Source organism: Echinops telfairi, unplaced genomic scaffold (assembly GCF_000313985.2).
Source record: "Echinops telfairi isolate 266 unplaced genomic scaffold, ASM31398v2 ScPeMD7_655;HRSCAF=1070, whole genome shotgun sequence".
In the NCBI taxonomy this organism is placed as follows: Eukaryota; Metazoa; Chordata; class Mammalia; order Afrosoricida; family Tenrecidae; genus Echinops; species Echinops telfairi.
This window is the reverse complement of record NW_022104553.1, coordinates 8,715,244-8,730,828: the sequence shown is the minus strand read 5'-3', so window position 1 is coordinate 8,730,828 and position 15,585 is coordinate 8,715,244. Positions and strand designations below refer to the sequence as shown.

Sequence of the window (15,585 nt, the reverse complement as noted above, 5' to 3'; positions counted from 1 at the left end):
CTCCCCTCCCCAGCTGTTCCGCTGCACCCCCACCCAGTGCCTTGCCTTAGCATGGCGGGGTCGTTCACGCTTCTTGTGGTTGCAGGTCTAAATGTATAACTCCTTGATGCCATTGTCTTATGTCCATGAACTTAGAGATTTCATCCCCAACCCTCGGTCCACCTCTACTACATATCTCTGCTTCAAGTTGCTCAGGTTTCTGGACCCCACTTGCCCCTACTCACCTGATGTGCTGCACACAGCTGTTTCCTGCGTTTCAAATATCCTGCACATGCTCTCCAATTGTACGAAAGGGCTTCCAGAAGCTTGTAGAAAAACTCCATAGTCTTTCAATTCCATTTTGCCATGAACATTTTGGAGCCCCCACTAATTGTCCCTCCGACAAGAAAAATCTTATTTCTTCACTTAGTGGACTCGTGTGCATTCTCCCCTCCTACGGGAGGCATTCCCTGATCTATCTATGCAGTACACTTTGCTGCCGGGTGCTGGGGCCTTTGGGTGCTCGCTTCCGATAGCCCATTCCTTACTTCTCATCACATTGTATTGTCATTGTCTTCCTGACGGTGTTGGCCAGCCTCCCATTTGCAGCACAGGTCACAATAGGAGCCAAACTTCTCCAAAGCCTAGTGTGCCACCTCTCTATGTGAACTAGCTTCAGCGTCTCTTCTCCCATCTCTGCTTCCTCTTTCCTTCAGCGTACATCTCCATTTGAGGCTGGTTTACCTTTTTTACACGCCCCCCCCCCTTCCGACCACTGGGCCTTGGTTCCTGCTGTGTCCACTCTCTGAAATCACCCGGTTCCTTCCATGCTTGTTGACCCCAATGGCTGTCACATCGAAATGGTGAGAAAAATGAAGCTGTCTCCATAATTCGTGCAAACATCTGCTCTTCAATTTCAAACTGCAGGAAATCAATAGCCAGATTGTATTGCAGAGAAGAGAGGACGTGTGGTTTCGTGGCCAGAGCTGAGGAAACTAGGAGGGTTTGGTCCAGTTCATGTTCGCATGACCTTCTTATCTACTTTGGTTTCATTTCTATAAGTTGAGAATAAAAAAAAAATCAATGTGTCAGGCCTACTGAGAAGTCCAAGGATAAATATTTCTAAGATTTTAAGATTTAAAATTTAAATCCCAAGGCGAAAATGTCACTCTGACCGTGGCATTTTAAAATAACTTTCCTCTTTTGTTGTTTTCTACAGTCAGACAAATATCCCGTTCAAGACACCGCACTCCCTAAAGGTAGGTAGCGTTAATCTAACTATTTGAACACTGAGCACTCCGATATCTTGAGCAACGCATTCGTCAAACAACATTTGTATTATTTAAAATCGTTAAACAGGAACACATCTATAATTTACTTCATGATTTATTACTTATCTCAGAAATGAATTTTCTAATTAAAACGTATTGTTTTGTAATATATGAATAAAATTTAAAATTTAATATTTAAATTAAATTTGTTTTAAATTTAAAAAAATATTGTGGTAAAAAATACATATGTGGAGGCTTTTTAAAAGGTGGTTGAAATATATATATTTATAGATTAAAAAACCGCCGTTTCTCCAGATTGTGTCCTGCTACCAGAAAGAATAAAGCCTGGGGTCTTAAAGGCTTTATTTTAAAACAAGCAGCCATCTAAGTAAGGCATCACCTAAGTCCATATGGAAGAAGCAAGCCAACCTGTGTGATCCAAGGATCGTAAATAATAAAATCCAAATCAAAGAAGGGAATGAGATCAGAACTTAAATTGTGAACACCCTGTTTGCAGAAGGCTATGGATGACAGTGGAAATCCCAAGTCCATTTTCAGAGTCCCCAGGTGGATTGAGCCTCTGTTGACTTCCCTCTGACCAGGGATGTGAATAATCTTGCTGTCATGCAGAGTACATTGGAAAGCGGGTTGTTGCAGATGCAGTTAACTTGAAATGTAGTATCTTATCATACAATCTCCCTTTTGGCTCATTGTAAATTTGCTCTAGGTTTTAATATTTTCTGCTTTATTTTGAAGTTTTTCTGTTTTTTTTTTTGTTATTGTTGTTACTGTTTTGTATGTTTTTCTGCATATGAAATTCAAGATAGGTAAATTATAGATAGTAACTGGATTAATATTTCTTGGGGGTATGGCTGGGGAGGTTGTGGGGAGATGGGAAGCTAATAACAACAAATATAAGAAAGAAGAAAATATTCTTTATAAATTGCCATTTCAACATTTTTTGTATGTATCATTCAGAAGCATAATTACTTTCATCGTGTATTTCCAAACGTTTCCATCATCCATGCTGTTTTGAATATGCTGATACAAGTGTAAAATGAAGACAGCCAATCCTCAGACTGTAAAAGAAGCCTAACTCGTTAGCTTTTCAAAAGAAAGGGATTTATGTGCTTTGGGAATGTGGTGGCTGTCTCTCCCTCACATGGCTCTGTCTACCACTGGGTTACTCTTTTCTCCAGAAGTTTTTCCCACCGCTGGGAAACATGCCTGCCAGTTCCTTCAACTTCTGCTCAACATGGCAGAGGAACAGGAAGTTTTCCTCCTTGCGCCTATAGCATGGTTTCCCCCAAAATTGTAATTCAGACAGCCTGGTTCTTATGCCCATTCCTGAATCAATTATTATCATCAGAGGATAGAGGACTTTGGTCCACATTGAACTTTTGACATTTGGTGGGGAAAGGATGAAGTCAGTAGTACCCGAGCCACTAGAAGAAGGGTCTATTACTAGACAAAAGGCAAAGGGTGCTTACCAGACCCTGTCCTCCCCAAAGCTACTAGGGATAACCAGAGAAAAGATAGCCAGACCTTATCCAGTGATTAGCGTATCGACTTTGACTCCGGGCAACCCCATGCCCGTCACAGTAGAACTGTGTCTCCTAGTGTTTTCAATTTCGGATAGGTCAGCAGGACTTTCTTCCAAGAGATTTTAGTGTAGACTTGAACCACTAACCTTTCAGTTCGTCCTTTGTCTATGATACTCTTCATTGCAGGGCACCATGCAAGGCTGTGCCACAGCATTGAAGCCGGGTTGCGGCCTGTCAGAGTTCTATGCTGGCAACCCCAAGTAAGGGGTAGGATGTTGAGCGGGGGGAGACGCAATCAGAGTTGATTAGCATCTGAGACGGTAGGCGCAGTGAGGACTCCTTTCCGGTCTCCAGGAAGCGCTAGACTTCCTCATTGACTCCTTGTCTCGGGCTCATCTGAGACATCCTTGTCATTGTATGTGAGAGAATCATCCTCATGATTCATATTCTGAAGGTAACTTTCTCATTAAAATGATTTTTAGGGAAAGAAAATCCCTGTGGATTAATAAATATAGAGACTACTATATAAGCTTAAAAGCAAATGCTACCTATTTAAGCACAAACGGGTGAACTGGATGGTATGCAGAGAGAGCTGCTGTATTTACTGGGAGTTAGTTCCTGGGTGGCACAAGCAGCACTCAACTCCGAGCTGAAAAACTGATGCTTGGAATCCAGCCAGCGTTCTTTTGGAAGCCAGGCCTGGTGCTCTGCTTCTGAAAGCCTTGGAATTCTGCCTATCAATTCTACTCTGCGATGTTTGGGGCCATTGTGCATCAAAATAGACTCAGTGGCAAGTACCCACGGGCTCCCCAAGTTGAATCGGACAGAGGAGAGCGGCTCCATTGGATTTCCAAGCTTGGAAATCTTTCTGGGAGCAGGCTCTGTTATCTTTCTACCTGGGAGCAGCTGGGAGGTTTGAACGCCCCCACTTGGAGTGGGCAGTTCAGCATGGTTAGCAGTTCACCCTGTGCTGTCAGGGTGCCCTACCACGCCAACACTTATAGTTAGTGAGGGGCTGTCCTTCAGGGTTGGGAGTCTCAACAGACTTAACAATGGCCGTGGGTTCCGTTTGGTTTGAATAGGATTTGGGCGGCCAACCACAAGATGCTTGTTCAAACCCACTACCTGAGCCGAGGGAAAAAGCTGGCACCCTCCCGGCCCGGGGAACCCAGTTCTATTACTCTGTACGACAGGGTAGCGAAGAGTCAGAATCGACTTGGCAAGTGAATTTGTTGGTTTGAGTTGTGCATGATTAGGTTTAATCGTTACCACGTGGTTTCGATTTTAAAGTCCTCAAAGTTCATATGATTAAGAGATTAAGCATATTTCACAAAATCTTTGCTAGACTACTAGAATATTACTAATTTATTCATAGAGAGTACAAAAGCCGCTTTGGAGTGGCTCTAAATAACACGGTTTTACCATAAATCAATTGTGGAAATCCAGTGAAGTTTCAATGAACAGCATGTGCATTTCAAATTGGAACACCGTCATATCTGTTTTCTCAGCAAGCAAAAGCCAGGCGACAAATGCTCAGCTTCAGCCTCAGCCAACCAACCTCTGGCTTGAGAGATTTCCAGGAGTGTGTTAGGCAGGTGATCCTGACAAAGGGCAGGCACGGAACTCACGACTGGGGTAAGAGTGGATTTTCTTTTGATCCCATGCTTTTTGATATCTCATAGACACTGCTGACTCACTCGGGGGTTCTGAAGGGAATGTGGTACGTCGCATTCAGAGAGAAAGTGTCTTTGGGAACAATAAAGCTGAGTCACAAGGATTTGGGGAAATTGGAGCCCTTATCCATTACTGGTGGTAACCAAAATGGTACATTTAGAAAACAGGATGGCAGCTGCTTAAAACACCACCACCACCACCATGACACAGAACTACCGTATGACCCAGACATTTCACTCCTAGTTTTGTGCCCCAAAGGCTTTAAAGCAGAGACTCAAAAAGAGAGTTGTGCGCCAAGGGTCTTATAGCACACAGTGTGTGTTTTCTTGATCCAGCGGTGTCTCTTTTTCTTGTAGCTGAGGAATGTCATACACTTGCTCTGAATGGCCCACCAAATTCTGATGAACAACATCAGGTAAGAATGATCATTTCACAACTACATTTTTATCCTTAGGGATGTGCTAATATCACTAGAAGTTTTTTTTAGGAATTATCTTAGGAGCTTGAAAAATAAAGAGGGCGGGAAGCAGGATTTCTGGATAATAAAGTAACTTTGATCTTCATGTACCTCAGTAATACTGCATATCAACAGAATGTGAATTACTTCTAGGAACCATGGTAGTTTTCACCATTATTTGAAATAAATTCAAATGTGCCTCCCAAGAATAGACAAGTCATATTAGTAGCAAAGGAGATTTGCTTTCTTTCACACGTAGTTGGTAGGCTGTGAATGGTTTTTTTTTTTTTAAGCCACAACAGGCTAACATTTCTACAATGTCTAATAACATTTCTACAATGTAATAACATTTCTACAATGTTGTGTAAAACATTATAAGATGCTATTTATATGAACTTTTTCAGATACCAGAAATCAAACATCAGCATAATTGTTCTTGTCTATTTTCAAAATATAAATGTTCTTATTATTTTTATTATTGGCTGATAGAAAAGAATGTGTTGTTTTTTTTAATTCACAGAACGTAGACAGAAAGCATTGCCTATCATTCCACTGTCCATGTTTTGATTTTTATCCTTCCAGATGTACATGTTTCTTGTGTCACTGTATGCTTGTTTATGGTCCATCCACTTTCACTGACTCGTGAACACAACTATACAGGAACTCACGTCTGCTAAAATATACTGAGAATGTTAAATATCCCACAAAGCGTCCCTTGCCTCAGAGTGCTGTCCCTTCCACATCACCAAGTTAATTTTTAACAAGACATCTAGTAAAACATTTAGTCTTACTTTAAGTAAACCTAAAACATCTAGTCTTACTTTAAATAAAACTAAAACATTTAGTCTTCCTTTAAGACTAAAGTAAGACATTCAGTCTTCCTTTAAGAACATCGGTCTATAATAAATCTTTAATAGTGGTATTGTTGGGTAGTTCAGAACACCCGTGTAACAAGACATAAAATGATGCCTTATTTATAAAATGATACATTTTAATCATGACACAGAGCTCTTGACAAGGGAGCTACTGTGAACGCTCCCTTGTAAAATCGCATAACCAGTAAGGAGACCTGGACTTTTGTGTAGACCACGTGTTCTTGGTCTTGCACTTCGCAACTCTGCATGTAGCCACGCCCCACCGGGGTACAGAACAAGAGTAACAGATTCTTACTCTCCAGTCCTGGGTAGACAGCAGTTTCTTTGAAATGACGAGCTGACTTCTGTACTCAGTGCATTTGAATTATCTGAATAAGCCTAAAATACTACGTTGTTTTCCCCTTTTCTTGAAATCCTTCATTTGTTTAACAAAGTTTTGCTCTTCACATTTCTGTGGTCCGATATCAACTCTCTTGAAGGAAAAGCACAGTATAGGGTTTGTTTACTTTGCTTTTAGGAATTTTCCGAAACCATTTTAGATTTGCGACAGACTATACCTTAGGACACCGTTTCAGTCGAGTGCTAGAATTGTGGTTATATCCAATAAAGACCACCCTAAAAGCTAGAAGGCAGTTTTTTAAAGGTAGGAGGAGCCTATTGGAGGTTTTAAAAATGTTCTGTTTCACAATGGAAATGTGTTACTTTCTCATAAAAAAATAACTGTAGCTAGTTGCTTCAGTTGGTCATTTTTTGTATCATCCATAAGATTCTTCTTAAATTGGCAGATATCCAGAGAGATTTATGAACAGCAAAAAAAAACTCACTGAGGGAAAAAACCGCTAAAAACAAAATGAAAAAGCTCACGCATCATTTTTTTATAGTTCAGACAAAAGCAAGCGAGAAATTTGCTATCTAGAATATTTAATATGTTTCCAGTACATTTTAAAATTTCAAAACAAATATCTACAGTACATGTCAAAAATTAATGTCAGCCCCCTTTTGACCCATTAAAAAATTGTATCCGTTAAAAAAAAAAAAGTGAAGGGGAAATACGCGTGTATTTAAGCCTCTGGTGAATCTCCTCTGAACAAGGACCAGGGTGTGGACAGTGTTGCTGTCCTGTGGAGTGCTTTGGAGAATGGATGATGACAGATGTGGTTAGGTTAAAATTTAACACCTTATCATTTGAGCTCCCTTCTGAGTATTTGAAAGTCCTTCTAGATGTTAAGATTTTCTGATTTCTTTTTGATTGAGGTTTTTCCCTATTTCGTTTTGTTATTGCTGTTGTCTTGGGTTTTTTTTTTTCTCCCTTTGGGGGTTTTGGTATGTTTTTCGGTACGTAAAATCCAGGCTGAGTGACTAGCTAGAGCCAATATTAAAGGTTTCTGGAGGGCACGGTGGGGGAGATGGGGTGCTAATAACAAGGAGTACAAGAAAGAAGAAAATGTTCTAAATTTGATTGTGAGAATGATCATACAACTCTTCTCAATATGACTGAACTACTGAATTGTCTGATCGATGGATTACATCCAAATAAAACTGTTTTAAAATAATAATAATGTCTGGTGTCTTAGATGTTCACAAAGTACCTTTTACTTTTGATGATTTAAAAATCAGCGTTCCAACTACTAGGGACATCCTCCTCCTACAATTTACTACATGTGGTATTAGTGTACACACACTCCGGATTGGGTATTGTTGAGTATAAAAAGGAGGAGCAACTGGAAGGCTGGGGTGTTGAGGAGCATGGTAGATGGATTAGGCCACCGGCAGAGCTTACAGAATTGTTGGAAAGGCATTGAACACTCGATTAGATTCTAGGGTGTGGGTATAAGTCATATGTAAATAATTTCTGTGAGATCAGGGAAAACATTTCCCAGCACTGTTATCAAGCAGTACAGTTTTAACTGTACGTACTAATATATGTAAATGACAGTAAAGCAAAATTTATTCAGTTCATTGTTAGGGGTGGGGGATGGTTCTGAAATAATAATAAAGATACAGAGAGTAATAAATATTAGAGTGCTAAGTTGGGATTCGAAGTGATGGAAAGACTGATGTTCATCTCTGTGTTGTTTATTGTTTTTGTTGTTAAGTTTTACATACCACATTGAATTATTGGTCCTTCGTTGTGACAAAGGTACTAATGCTCATAATAGGGGAAATGGGATAGGGGATACAGGAACTCTCTCTACTTTTTTCACAACTTTTTTGCAAATCTAAAACTGTTCTAAGGTTGAAAGTTTATTTTAAAAGCCACGCTAACTAATACTTAGAATCTAGATAGGTGAAGAAACTCTTCCCTAATCATGCTCCTGTAATACAAATATTTTTTGTCATTTCAACTTATTACTTTATACATTTTACTGTGTATCATTATAAAACCATTTCCTATAACTTTATATCTAATTTTTCTATTTAGCATCATGTCATACATATTTTCTTCAGTTGTTACACTGTCTTACGCTCTGTTGAATGGCTATGTGATATTATCACCTTTGACTTAAATATCGATTCTAGGATGTGTGTGTGAAGGAAATGATGAGAGCATCCCTGGTACAAGGAATGATGTGTGCACAGGCTCACAAGAGAACATCCATGGGATGATGTGTGCACTGGCTCACAGGAGAACATCCATGAGAAGGAGTGCACGTTGTCTAGAGAGGACACTCCATATGGGAGATGTTATGATTCTAAACAAGCTATGTTGAGGGCCCGTCATAGCTATATTTGAGTGCCTGAATGGATGGGTGAAAACTTAACAATAGATTGGGAGATGATGGCTGTTAAAAATAGAGAAATCAGGGAGGTGAGCAGCTATGCATCTGGTTAAGATTGAGTTTTGTTTGTTTGTGGCTTGGGAAAGAAGATATGACGAGCTGGTAGCATTTGGTGTGTGTGAGATTTGCAGTTGCAGTGAGACACGACATGGAAATGCCCAGTCAAAGACACAGCACTCGTTGTTGACTTAGGATTTGTTCACAAAGCGGTTAGAGTTGAAGCCCCAGGAGGGGGTGAAATTGTCCCGCAAAAAAGTTCTTGTGGAAAAGCAAAGAGAAGACTAAAGACTAGACCTCTGAAGAGTGCTTTGTTTCAGAAACTGGGGTGCGGGGGTGGGGGTAGAGTTCAGGAGCAGATGGACAAGTAGCCAGAGAAGAAGTCATCTGTCCGGGCAACTGCACTTTTCTTCATAGCGCGTGGTCCGTTCTAGAGTTATGTTGGCTGATTATTTCATTGTTGTCTTTTCCACTGCTTAGACTGCTCGGCGAGGGCAGAGGCTCATAATTGTCTATCCTCTTTCCCCAGGACATAGTAGGCATTCAATAAATGTTTATTGAATAAACAGAAAAAAGCCAGGCAAGGGCATTGTCTCTGATGCCAATGAAGGAATAGGCAGCATTGTCAGGAGGCTCAGGATAGCCAGGAGGAGGCTAACTGAGCCATTGTTAAATTTGTCCATTCAGATGTACCTGGGCCCCTTCAGGAAGAGAATTGGCCTGTGGACAAGAGGCGAATTGGGAGTGGTCAATGAGTGAGGGTGATGAGAAAGAGGATGCAAGTCTGCCAAGAAATTCCTGGAGGTAGCAAAGAGGAATATTAAATTGTTATTTGAGGAAGTTGAAAAAAGAAGAGAAGAAGCTCTTTATTTCTCAGATTGGAATAAAAGATTTTATAAGAATAATGAATCAGCAGGAATGTGGGAACATTAAAAAATAAGAGCTAAAGAGAGGCACGGGAGAGAGGTAGAATATTTAATGTAATTTGTTCTCCCCATAGGAAGTAGAACAGATTGATTTTAAAGTTTGTTGAGATGTTTGTTGAATACACAACACAGATTATGCTGAAGAACTTTGTAATCTAGTAGGGAAGAAAATAATAATATATATATATACACACAAACACACACACGTAAATAATGTACAAATAATTTGATATACAAAGCTCTCAAAAGCACAGATGTGCAGTTACCATGTTAAAAGTAAGAACTGTTTCAGAGTCAGGGCTGAAAGACTGGGGACCCATATTCAGGAAATGGGGTGGGGACCACGTTGGACCTCCTCTGGCTTCAACAGGGAGAAAGAGAATTGAAGCCTACACTAGCCTAAGACCAAATTGCCACGAGGTAGAGGTCAGACATGCCTCTACTCTTCATCCTTCTTTATCCTGGCTGGACACCAGCTGTCCCTACTATGGAGCTCGACTTCTTGCTGGGTTTGATGATCTGTTGTCGCAATCACACGGGACTCACAGATCATACTCACAATTATGGGGCTTCTTAGGGAATTTAAACAGATTTCAGCAAGTCAAGATAAAAACACATTAAGGATACAGTTCCTTTGTTTGAAGCGGGGCCTCTTCTCAGCCATGCTGGCAAATACATGTCTCTGATTCTTAGTCTCTCAACCACATGGTTGAGAGACTAAGATGTTTTTAATGTTTTAATGTTTTAAAGAGAAGGGTTTCAGGGTTTCAGGGTCTCTGATGGTTCCACTATCAAATTTGAGTTGTGCCGAGAATGGTTGAATGGTGACATTAGGAGAGGGTAAGGCAGTGGTTCTCAACCTTCCTGAAGCCGCAACCCTTTAATACAGTTCTTCATGTTGTGGGGACCCCCCCCCCAACCTTAACATTATTTTCGTTGTTACTTCATAACTGTAATTTTGCTACTGTTATGAATCGGGTGACCCCTGTGAAAGGGTCGTTTGATCCCCCCCAAAGGGGTTGTGACCCACAGGTTGAGACCCACCGGGGGTAAGGGAAGAAATCGAGTGAAGGCATGCGGGAAATAAAGCATTTGTTCCTTGTAGGGAATCCATCCACCACTTATCTATCACTGTGTTGTGCTGTGATGACTTAAATGTTGCTGTGATGCAGGAAACTACGCCACCAACATTTCAAATGCCCGAATGGCCGCCACAGTGAACCGGTTTCAGCAGAGCTTCCACACTAAGACAGACTTGGAAGACATTCTTGGCCTGGTGACCTACTTCGAAAGTGACCAGATTTTAACATTGGTAAAGTGGGACAAAAGCGGGACACCATTGATAAAACTCATATCCCAGTGAAATAGCCACATGGCAGCTGAAAACCGTATACCCTAGTTTGTCGTGCATTTTTTTTCAAATATCAGGACTTTAAAAAAATGCCACGGGACGCGGAACAAATTGTTAAAAATCGGGACCGTCCCACCAAAAGTGGGACATCTGGTCACCTTATTCTAAAGGATAGTTAATGGAAATCAGCTGGATCACAACAGAACAGTGTCTGATATCATGCTGGAAGATGAGCCATTAGAAGACACTCCGATTAGACAGTGGCCACACAATGGGTTTCTGCATACCAGGATGGTGACCACAGCACGGGACTGTTTTCTTAGGTTGTACATGGAGTTACCATGAGTTGGAGCCATTGTGGCAGCAACTCATAGCAATCAGTGTCCATAGGCCTGCATGAAAAAGCGATACAATAGTGCTCATTGGAGCTAAAGTAGATTCCAAGGAGTATTTAAAGAGCATCAGGGATGTATCACCACCCCTCTCTTAGGTGCTGGATACAGAGGTGAACGTAGAGTTTACCACTTGCCATGGAGTGAAGTAACTTTCCAGTGTCTTTGTAATTCCCATCCAGCAACTGGGTCGGAACATGTAAATAAGATATAAAGGTCTCTAACTTGGGAACTGCTTTGACATTTTGTTGGGTATAAAAGTGAGCCATCTCAGAAACAGGGACAGAGTATCCCATGGCCATCAAGAAAGAAGAGCAAGCAGTGAAGTACAAGATCCTGCCTGAAGTGGCAGAGGCCACAGAGACCCCAAAGATCACAACACTGAGACCATGTCAAGCAGGGCAGAGACCAAGCAGTTTCATGGCTGAGAGGCTGAGGACCAGAGAGAGACACACCTGCAGCATGGCTGAGAAGAGGCCCTACTTCAGACAAAAGAACTTATCCTTAATGTTTTCAGACCCTAACTTGTGACCTGTTAGCTCTCTAAGGAATCCCTATAAATCATGGATCTTGTCTGTGAATTCGGTCTGACCATTGCAATGGATTATCACACCTTGCAGAGAAGTAGAGTGTAGTTGGGAAGGAGAGTTGGTGTCAGAAAAAGGTAAAGAAAGTTGGAATTTGGAAGCATGTCTGACCTCTGTTCATAGAAATCATCCTTGGGCTGGTGTGGTGATGGATGCTCCTTCCCCCGAGGGAAGCAGAAGGGAAAGGTGGCTTTCTTGCTATTTTCTCACAGCCAAATGTAGCTAGTGAATGTTCCAGTAAGGAAAGCCAATTAGAAATGTTAATGCCTACTCTGAAAACAAGCTCCACCGGGAGGTACACTAAGCCCATCCTCGTTAGAGAATCTCTGTACACATGCAAACAGAGGAAACAAGACATTAGGAACGAATTGAGTTCATTGGCTTGGAATCAACTTTATGGAAGTAGGATTGTAAGCATATAATACCAGAGACCTGAATTTGGGGGGTAGTAGGGAAACTGAGAAAGGGATTTGGTCATTGACAAGACTTTGGACTGAAGAGGAGGGAAAGATTAAAGATCTGTTTCAAAGAACTCAGCTGGTGACATTTTGTAGGGAAAATGGGAAAATAGCTTATCTAGTTTATCTGGGCCATGGAAAATGTAAATTCACAGCCTGAGATCAACAGATGTAGAGGCCCCCATGTCATCACGCCCTGTGAGGTCTGACTATCCAGTTGATAGATTGTCTAATGCCGCCATTTTCTCTAATACTCCGTAAACAATTCTTTATCGACCACCATCTAGAGATAGGCAACAAGGAAAGAAAAACAGTAAAGCAATGGTTGTTGCCCTTGGTAAAATGTTAGGAGAGGGAAGTGAAGGTTGGGGGAGAGGAGGAAAGAAGAATTGTGTGTGTAAGAGCAAGTAAAAAAGCATTGTTACAAAATCATTGAAATCTTTATTAAACAAAAATATCAAGATGCAAAGTGGTTGTTTCTGAACATGTCCTCCATCTGGGTCTGTACCCTTCTGAAGGTGGTACTTCCCCTCTCTCTAATCCTTCCCCCAGACAGTTCACTCTTCTTGCTGTGCACACCTATGGATTTGGCCAAGGGCATAATGTTCTTAAATGCCCTCTGCTTCATCGATTCATCCCTGCTCCCCTTCCCCGCAACGCTGACAACCCCTGAGCTCCATGCTGCTTTAGTTTTGCCTTTTCCACAATATCATAGGATTGGAATCAGATAGCACATAACTTTTTCAGGCTAGCTTTTTTCCTGTAGCAATAGACATGGAAGCTTCTTCCGTGTTGTTTGTAAAAAGTCATGGCTGTTGTATCTTCTCCCCACCCCCAAGCCCTCCACACTGAGAAGAGTATTTTGTTGTATGGATGTAGCACACAGTTTGGTTACCCCTTACTACAATGCATTTCTGTAATAAGAGATGGGGCTATTTCAGACTCTCCCTTCCCCTACTTAATGTATTTTGAATTCAGAGATTCAGCAAACGTGAGAGATGGAAGGAGCCGTGCCACTTTTTAGCTTGTTCACTCTGCAGGTCTGGAAAGAAAGGCCCAGAGATTTTGTCTCCCTTTTTTAGAAGCAATGAGATAGCATGTGCAGTGTTTTGGTGTTCGTTGTATTGTAGCATTTATCTTTGTTTCTGGTAATTAGTATGCATTTAGTAAGTTGAATGAATGGATGAATCCATCCAACATATTGTTGTGGATTGTGTATGTCCGCAGCTAAATCTGTTTCAGAAAACAGACCTCCTGATGGTTTATCTTTCATCTGTGACAAGTGCCCAGACTTTCCCAGCCAACCTTGACTCTGGTCAATAATTTAGCATCTTTGGCCAAGTGTTCAGACCAAATAGGTCATCCTTAATTTTTTTTCCAATGCAGGATCCTAGGTATATTGCCAAACTGGAATACAATAGTATGTTTTCTGATCCTTTGCTAAATTTCAATACCTTAGACTATTTGTCGCAGAAGTGAAACGTAACTTAAGGTTCAGACATCCACTGATCACAGAGACTTGTTGACTTTTTTTGTTTATAATAAACACATGCATAAGTGAACTGCCACCCTCCTAGCAATAAGTTTTGCCACCCTCGTATGGGAAAGGTTCTCTCTATTAAACAATTACTTCTCTATAATAAAAGTAACGTGCTGACATTCATGCAAAGGGAAAATGAGGGCGGGGGTCTTAGGGATAGGATCTCTTCCCTTTTCCTTTTGCCTGAGCATGGCTTTTTTACTTTCATAGCTGTAATCACATCGTATATGCAATTTAATGTCCTCCTTTCTCGCTAAACAAGTTGGATAAGGAGTTAATGTAACGCAATCAAAGAATAATAATACACAGAGTTCACATTTTTTTTACAATATAATATTTTTTATTGCCCCAAGTTTTACACTACCTGTGGAACTACAATATATGGAATTGGTCCTCATGTAAGCTTTGTGACAGAATCACTTTTGACCAGATTTTCTTCAGTAAATGTTTGCTGCAGGAATAATTTAAAAAAATGTATTTATTATAATGAAAATGCATCAAAATCTTCCACTATAGTTAAAGTAATAAAATGAGAATGATTTAAAGTGATTTTATATCTTAATCTAGCTAGGATAATTCCAGGTTATATCTGTTGTCTCAAATAGCACCTCCTTTCACTTTCAAAATTGTCTAGACAGGTAGATTATATGATCACTCTAATTCTTTTTTTAAAATTATTTTATTGGGGGATCGTACAATTCTTATCACAATCCATCCATCTTTCCATTGTGTCAAGCACATATGTACATTTGTTGCCCTCATCATTCTCAAAACTTTTGCCTTCTACTTGAGCCCGTAATATCATTTTCAAAGCCACGTAATTCTCTCAGCACATATTTTTACCAACGTATTTAACTTGCAAAGCAACACTGAGGCGGATGGCTGTTATCGTGTCCGTTTTATAAATGCAGAAGCGGATGCATAGAGAGGTTAAATAATTTGTTTAAGATCACACGGGAGTAGGAGAGCCAAGAAGTGAGTCACCCAGGCAGTCGAACTCTGGAGCCCAGGCTTGTGGGCATAATACCACCTTGCTGTGAGCTAAACAGACCCGTGAGACCTCACTCTAGCTCTGAAACTTAGCTGTGTCACCTAGCCTCCCTCAGTCATTTTCCTCCTCAGTGCAATGGGTAGCATTAATACCAGCCTCCGCACACAGTAGGTACTCAAGAAGGATTTGAGTAGTGTTGTATTAAATAAAGTGAACTCCATACAGTTCAAAACATTCTCCACACTTCCAACTCAAGCCTGATAGGAAATTTCGAGGTGCAAGGAAGGCCTGGTAGACCAGTGTCTTTCCTCCCTCCCAACTCACTTTACTGCTGGAGCTCAGGTGGTTTTCTTATGGACTCTGAGATTTTTTCACTTATTTTGCTGTTCTTGATACTGCTAGCTGACTGGCTACTGATTCCCTGCCGCTCTGCATGTAAACCTGCGTATTCCTTCAGGCGACAGAGCCACGGCACCACCAGGGCTCCTAACAGGTCACAAGGCTGTTTATTATTTATTTATTTATAATCATTTTATTAGGGGCTCATACAACTCTGATCACATTCCATACATACATCAATTGTGTAAAGCTCATTTGTACATTCATTGCCCTCATCATTCTCAAAACATTTCCCCCGGCATTAGGTCCTCATTTTTCTCCTCCCTCCCCGCTTCCCCCTCCCTCATGAGCCCTTGATAATTTATGAATTGTTATTTTGTCATCATATCTTGCCCTGTCCGACGTCTCCCTTCACCCACTTTTC

At 40.9% G+C, this 15,585-nt stretch overlaps 1 protein-coding gene across 1 annotated transcript in view; it reads left to right on the top strand.

Annotated features, from left to right (window-relative positions):
- Nucleotides 1-15,585, top strand: part of EDARADD (EDAR associated death domain) — an 80,388-nt gene that overhangs the window by 18,118 nt on the left and 46,685 nt on the right. The window contains exons 3-4 of the mRNA XM_045292765.1: nt 1,199-1,238; nt 4,825-4,883. Of these exons, the coding sequence (XP_045148700.1) occupies nt 1,199-1,238; nt 4,825-4,883 (99 nt within the window). The remainder of the gene's footprint in view (nt 1-1,198; nt 1,239-4,824; nt 4,884-15,585) is intronic.